The 7,284-nt window shown below is 59.1% G+C and overlaps 1 protein-coding gene across 1 annotated transcript; it reads left to right on the top strand.

Annotated features, from left to right (window-relative positions):
- The first annotated feature begins 756 nt into the window (after positions 1 to 756).
- Positions 757 to 5,520, top strand: ADM2 (adrenomedullin 2). The gene is made up of 3 exons (XM_038756562.1): positions 757 to 785; positions 927 to 1,062; positions 4,359 to 5,520. Exons 2-3 carry the CDS (start codon positions 953 to 955, stop codon positions 4,678 to 4,680), a joined length of 432 nt encoding a protein of 143 aa, XP_038612490.1. The 5' UTR covers positions 757 to 785; positions 927 to 952; the 3' UTR covers positions 4,681 to 5,520.
- The last annotated feature ends 1,764 nt before the right edge of the window (positions 5,521 to 7,284 follow it).

The raw sequence follows: 7,284 nt of genomic DNA, 5'->3' as shown, positions 1-7,284 counted from the left end.
CAAGAACGGGCTCACAGGCTAGAAGGGGGGGAGAGACAGACATTCCTTCATTCATTCCATCGTATCTGTTGAGCGCCCACTGTGTGCAGAGCACTGGACTAAACGCTTGGAGAGGACAATTCGGCCCCGGATAGAGATAGTCCCGACCCAAGAACGGGCTCACAGACTAGAAGGGGGGGAGGCAGATATTAATTCATTCATTCAATCGTATCTATTGAGCGCTCACTGTGTGCAGAGCACTGGACTAAGCGCTTGGAGAGGACAATTCGGCCCCAGAGAGAGACAGTCCCGACCCAAGAACGGGCTCACAGGCTAGAAGGGGGGGAGAGACAGACATTCCTTCATTCATTCCATCGTATCTGTTGAGCGCTCACTGTGTGCAGAGCACTGGACTAAAGGCTTGGAGAGGACAATTCGGGCCCAGCTGGCGACCCCAGGCCGCTGTCCAGGGTCTGAGTGTCCCCCGCCCCGTCCCCGGGCCCCCAGGGGAGGGGGAAGGGAGGGAGGGAGGGAGGGAGGGGGGAAGGAAGGGAGGGAGGGAGGGGGGAAGGAAGGGCCTGCGGGCCGGAGTCCCCCGCCCCCAGCAGGGGGTGGGACCGGCAGAGCGGAGGCAGGGGATTGAGCGGCCCGCCCCCCGCCCCGGGACTATTTAACCGGGAGGGTCCGGGCCGGCCCGATGGACCGACCGACCGCCCCCCGCCGCCAGCCCGGACCTGAGGACCCCCCGGACGGACGGACGGACGGACGGACCCCGGCCCGGACTCTCCCTCCACCCTCCGCCCCAGGTCCAGGACGCCGGGAGCCCGGAGGGAGGGAGGGAGCTCGGAGGGAGGGAGGGAAAGGGTGGTCGTGGGGGGAGGGAGGGGAGGGGCTGCCCTGCCCGGACGACGGTCCGACCCCCGGTCCGGTCCTGTCCGGTCCCGCAGCCCCCCGGCCGCCCCCGGCCGCGGCGATGAGCTGGACGCTGCCGCTGACGCTGGGTTGCATCAGCCTGCTGGGCCTGCCCCTCCCGGGGGGGGCCGCCCGACGGGCCCACGGACCGACGCTGCTCCCCCGGCGCAGGTCAGTGCGGACCCCGGGGACCCGGGGACCGAGGGGACCAAGGGGACCAAGGGGACCAAGGGGACCGGGAGGAGGGATGGGGGCCGGGAGCCGGGGGGCCGGGGGGCCGGGGGGCCGGGGGGCCGGGCTCGGCGCCCGAGCGGGGATCCGGAACGGTTTCACCGACCTAAGGCGGAGGGGGAAAGGGTTAGGGTCCCTGCGGGGACGGGGGAAAGGGTTAGGGTCCCTACGGGGAGAGGGAAAGGGTTAGGGTCCCTGCAGGGAGGGAGAAAGGATTAGGGTCCCTGCAGGGAGGGGGAAAGGGTTAGGGTCCCTGCGGGGAAGGGGAAAGGGTTAGGATCCCTGCGGGGAAGGGGAAAGGGTTAGGGTCCCTGCAGGGAGGGGGGACAGGGTTAGGGTCCCTGCAGGGAGGGAGAAAGGATTACGGTCCATGCAGGAAGGGGGAAAGGTAGGGTCCTTGCAGGGAGGGGGAAAGGGTTAGGGTCCCTGCAGGGAGGGGGGAAGGGTTAGGGTCCCTGTAGAGCCGGGGAAAGGGTTAGGGTCCCTGCAGAGCCGGGGAAAGGGTTAGGGTCCCTGCAGGAATGGGGAAAGGGTTAGGGTCCCTGCAGGAATGGGGAAAGGGTTAGGGTCCCTGCAGGAAGGGGGAAAGGGTTAGGGTCCCTGCAGGAAGGGGGAAAGTGTTAGGGTCCCTGCAGGAATGGGGAAAGGGTTAGGGTCCCTGCAGGAATGGGGAAAGGGTTAGGGTCCCTGCAGGAATGGGGAAAGGGTTAGGGTCCCTGCAGGAATGGGGAAAGGGTTAGGGTCCCTGCAGGGAGGGGGAAAGGTTAGGGTCCCTGCAGGGAGGGGGAAAGGTTAGGGTCCCTGCAGGGACGGGGGAAGGGTTAAGGTCCATGCAGGGAGGGGGAAAGGGTTAGAGTCCCTGCAGGGAGGGAGAAAGGGTTAGGGTCCCTGCAGGGAGGGGGAAAGGGTTAGGGTCCCTACAGGAAGGGGGAAAGGGTTAGGGTCCCTGTAGGGACGGGAAAGGGTTAGGGTTCCTGCAGGGACGGGGGAAAGGGTTAGGGTCCCTGCAGGAATGGGGAAAGGGTTAGGGTCCCTGCAGGGACGGGGGAAAGGGTTAGGGTCCCTGCAGGAATGGGGAAAGGGTTAGGGTCCTTGCAGGGAAGGGGAAAGGGTTAGGGTCCCTGCAGGGACGGGGGAAGGGTTAGGGTCCCTGCAGGGAGGGGGAAAGGGACAGGTCCTTGGAGGTCGGGGGGAGGTCTGGGGCTGCCCCGCTCTCCCTGTCAGAGCCTCCCCCTCCCCTCCCCCGGCCCCGGGGGTCTCAGGCCGGGCCCCGGAGTCCGGTGGGAGGGCTCCCTCTGGCTCCGGGGGGGGTCGCCCCGGCCACCGCCCCCAGGACGGCCAGCTCAGCTGGACGGGAGGGCTCCGGCCTCCAGGGTCCGGCTGGGGGGGGGGGGCGGTGGGGGGCCCGCACTTTGCCCGGGGAGGTGGGGGGCGGCGGGGCGGGGGGGGGGGGAAGCGAGGATTAACGAGCCACGTGGCCCAGCTGGAGCCCGAGGCCGGGCTGGGGGCGGGGTTCCCGGGGGGCAGGGGCTGGTTGGGGCGGGGGGGCGGGGGGGGGGGAATCCCTGGGCCCACATCACCGCTCCACCGGGCCCCACTCCTCTCTCTTCTCTCCCAGTGGCTACAGCCCGGGCCTGGGGGGCCCAAGGGCACGGGTTCGAATCCCGCCACTGCCACTTGGCTGCCCGGTGACCTTGGGAAAGTCACTTTGCCTCTCTGGGCCTCAGTTCCCTCCTCGGGAAAACGGGGATCGAGACCCACATAGGACAGGGACTGTATCCAACCTGATTTGCTTGCATCCACCCCAGCGCTTAGTACAGTGCCTGGCGCATTCGGCACGTCTTTGGGAGAGAAGCAGAGTGGCTCAGTGGCAAGAGCCCGGGCTTGGGAGTCAGAGGTCATGGGTTCGAATCCCAGCTCCACCACTTATAATAATAATAATGGCATTTGTTAAGCGCTTACTATGTGCAAAGCACTGTTCTAAGCGCTGGGGGGATACAGAGTGATCAAGTTGCCCCGCATGGGGTTCACAGTCTTAATCTATAGATGAGGGAACTGAGGCTCAGAGAAGTTAAGTGACATGCCCAAGGTCACACAGCAGACATGTGGCGGAGTCGGGCTCGAACCCATGACCTCTGAATCCAAAGCCCGTGCTCTTTCCACTGAACCACTTGTCAGCTGTGTGACCTTGGGCAAGCCACTTAACTTCTCTGTGCCTCAGTTACCTCATCTGGAAAATGGGGATGAAGACTGTGAGCCCCACGTGGGACAACCTGATCACCTTGTATCCCCCTAGTGCTTAGAACAGTGCATCGCACATAGTAAGTGCTTAACAAATACCATCGTTATTATCACAGTGCTCTGCACACAGTAAGCGCTCAATAAATACGATTGAATGAACCATTACTACTATTATTATTATTGTTGTGAGCCCCACGTGGGACAACCTGATTGCCTTGTATCCCCCCCAGCGCTTAGAACAGTGCTTCACACATAGTAAGCGCTTAACAAATACCATCATTATTATCACAGTGCTCTGCACACAGTCAGCTCTCAGTAAGTACGATCGAATGAATCATTACTACTATTATTATGTGAGCCCCACGTGGGACAACCTGATCACCTTGTATCCCCCCCCAGCGCTTAGAACAGTGCTTCGCACATAGTAAGCGCTTAACAAATACCATCATCATTACCACAGTGCTCTGCACACAGTCAGCCCTCAATAAGTACGATTGAATGAATCATTGCTATTATTATTGTGAGCCCCACGTGGGACAACCTGATCACCTTGTATCCCCCCCAGCGCTTAGAACAGTGCTTCGCACATAGTAAGCGCTTAACAAATACCATCTTTATTATTATTATTACTACTATCATTACTATTATTATTACTACTATCATTACTATTATTATTGTGAGCCCCACGTGGGACAACCTGATCACCTTGTATCCCCCCCCAGCGTTTAGGACAGTGCTTCGCACATAGTAAGCGCTTAACAAATACCATCTTTATTATTATTATTACTACTATCATTACTATTATTATTACTACTATCATTACTATTATTATTGTGAGCCCCACGTGGGACAACCTGATCACCTTGTATCCCCCCCAGCGTTTAGGACAGTGCTTCGCACATAGTGAGAGCTTAACAAATACCATCTTTATTATTATTACTACTATCGTTATTATTATTATTGACTCTTTTCCCTCCCGCCTTTTCCCCCTGCAGGGAGCCTCCTGACCGTCCCGGCGGCCCACGCTCGCCGCCCCGGCTCCTGGGTCCTCCTGGGTCCCGACCGACGGCGACCCCTCCCCGGCCTCCTCCCCTGGGGGGCTCCGTGCGGCTCCCCCGGCCCTCCCGGACCCCCCGAGGGCGAGGCCGGAGGCACGTTGGGCCTCGGCGCCACCACGTCCAGCTGATGCGCGTGGGTTGCGCGCTGGGCACCTGTCAGGTCCAGAACCTCAGCCACCGGCTCTGGCAGCTGATGGGTCAGTCCGGCCGTCGAGACTCGTCGCCCGTCGACCCCAACAGCCCTCACAGCTACGGCTGAGGCCTGGTCTCCCGTGCGGCCTGGTCTCCCGCGCGGCCCGGTCTCCCGTGCGGCCTGGATCCCCCGCCTCCCGCCCCCCACCCCCAGTTTGGGGCTCCCCTCCCAGGAATGGCAACCCCTGGAGCCAGCCCCCCCACCCCAACTCCCACATGTAGATTAATACACACACACAGACACACACACACACACGGATACGGACTCACACGGCTGCACCCCCCAGGATACTAACAATTCCAAAGACATCAAGCAATCCGTCAACCCTCCGGTAGCATTTATTGAGCGCCTACTCTGTGCGGAGCACTGTGCCAAGCACTTGCGGGGAGAACCAGCGAGGTAGGAGATCCGCTCCCTGCCTTGGGGGAGCTTACCGTTGCGCCCCCGGGATCCGACGCCCGTCCCAAAAAGGATCCTAACCCACACAGACACGCTGTCTGCGGTCCCAGCAACGCCGGCGCCCACCCCGACTATCAATAACCACACATCCTTACGCACCTTTCCTCCACTCACAAACACCGTCACCCTTCCCCGGATCCATTGTGATGCACCCGCATATCTCGACGAGCTCACACTGTACCATCGACGGGCAAACTCGTACACCCAACACTTAACCACTCATCTGCATAATCATAACTGTGGACTGCCAAGGGTCACCCAATAACCCACTGTAACCCAGTCTCCTCAGACTGTGTCACACATGCAACCCACACACACATAGCCATTCCCCCACACCCAGTCACCCCCGCATAGACAGTGAGTCACACATAATCACACACTCTCTCTCTCCCCCACGCACAAACACACACACATATACTATGGGCAACCCAATTTGCTTGTATCTACCCCAGCGCTTAGTACAGTGCCTGGCACGTAGCGCTTAACAAATACCATAATTAATTTATTGCACACAGAGAGAGACACACACACAAGGGCGGAGGGGGCGGCTGAGAATACCTGGAGTTGGTTTGAGGAGGAGAGGCTTGGGCATGAAGAGAGGCCGGGCGAAGACGGGGAGGACCCGCTCTGGAGTCTGAACCTTGCCTCCACTCGGCCCACAGCCAGAGAAAGAGAGAGAGACCCTGGTGGGGTCACTCACTGCCAGAATCGCCACGGCCGGGGACTACTTAGGTGACCTCCTGGAAGCCGGCCTGGTCCCTGGTCAGCAGGGAATAGGGAATAGGACGATGCCCGGCTCCCGGAGGGAGAGAGACCAAGTAAGGGGAGTCGGGGGCCAGGGGAGCCACTGTGCGGGACTCCGGGGAGGGGGGAGGGAGGGTAAATTATTGTTAAATTAAATGAACCGAGAATTCTCAGGGTCCACCCCGCCTGATGACTGAGTATCCGCATCATGGACTCCTCCTCGGCCTCAACGCTGGCTTTTCCAGCACCCCCAGGCCCCAGTGGGAGAGGGACGCGGCCAAGGGATGGAGACACCGGAAGGTGGAAATGTGGAGAGGGGCACGCTGGATAATTCCAGGAGGGATAGGGACACTAGAAGATGGGGACACTGGGATAGTAGTTCGCGACGGACTCCCGCCCTAGACTGTTAGCTCCTTGAGAGTAGGGATTGTGTCCATTCACTCTATTGTACTCTCCCAAGTGCCTAGTACAGTGTTCTGCACACAGTAGGTGCTCAATAAATACTATTGATGGATGGATTGATTGATTGGGGATGATGGCACTAGGACAGGGACACTGGGACAGGGGACATGGGGGGGTGATGACCCAGAGAAATGGAAGACGGGACGGAGAGACTGGGGGACGGTGACAAAGGGAGTGGGACACGGGGGGAAGGTGACAACAGGATGGGGACACTGAGAGATTGTAGCGTGGTTTGGTGGACAGAGCCCGGGCTTGGAAATCAGAAGGACCTGAGTTCTAATCCCGGCTCCGCCACTGGTCTGCTGGGTGACCTTAGGCAAGTCACTTCACTTCTCTGTGCCTTAGTTCCCTCGCATGAAAAATGGGGATTAAGACTGTGATCCCTACGTTGGACGGGGACTGTGTCCAACTCAATTACATTGTATTGACCCCAGCGCTTAGTGCAGTTGCAGACACATAGAAAAAAGGCTTAACAAATATCACAATTATTATCATTATTACTCTGAGGAATGAAGACACTGGGCTAGGGATACTGGAAGATGGGGTCACCAGAAAATGGAGACACAGACGGGGACAATAAAGTGGGGATATTGGGGTGGGATCGCCGGGATGGGATGAATGGCAGAGCCTGGGGTGGAGATATTGGGGGATAGGGACACTGAGGGTGGGATACTGGGGGGATGAGGACCCTGAGACGATAATAATAATAATAATGGTACTTGTTAAATGCTTACTAAGAGAAGCAGCGTGGCTTAGTGGAAAGAGCCCGGCCTTGGGACTCAGAGGTCATAGGTTCTAATCCCGGCTCCACCACTTGTCAGCTGTGTGACTTTGGGCAAGTCACTTCACCTCTCTGGGCCTCAGTGACCTCATCTGTAAAATGGGGATTAAGACTGTAAGCCCCATACGGGACAACCTGATTACCTTGTATCTACCCCAGCGCTTAGAACAATGCTTGGCTCATAGTAAGCGCTTAACAAATACTATTATTATTACTATGTGCCA

This window comes from Tachyglossus aculeatus, chromosome 14 (assembly GCF_015852505.1).
Source record: "Tachyglossus aculeatus isolate mTacAcu1 chromosome 14, mTacAcu1.pri, whole genome shotgun sequence".
NCBI lineage: Eukaryota > Metazoa > Chordata > Mammalia > Monotremata > Tachyglossidae > Tachyglossus > Tachyglossus aculeatus.
This window is presented reverse-complemented; position numbering and strand designations above follow the sequence as displayed.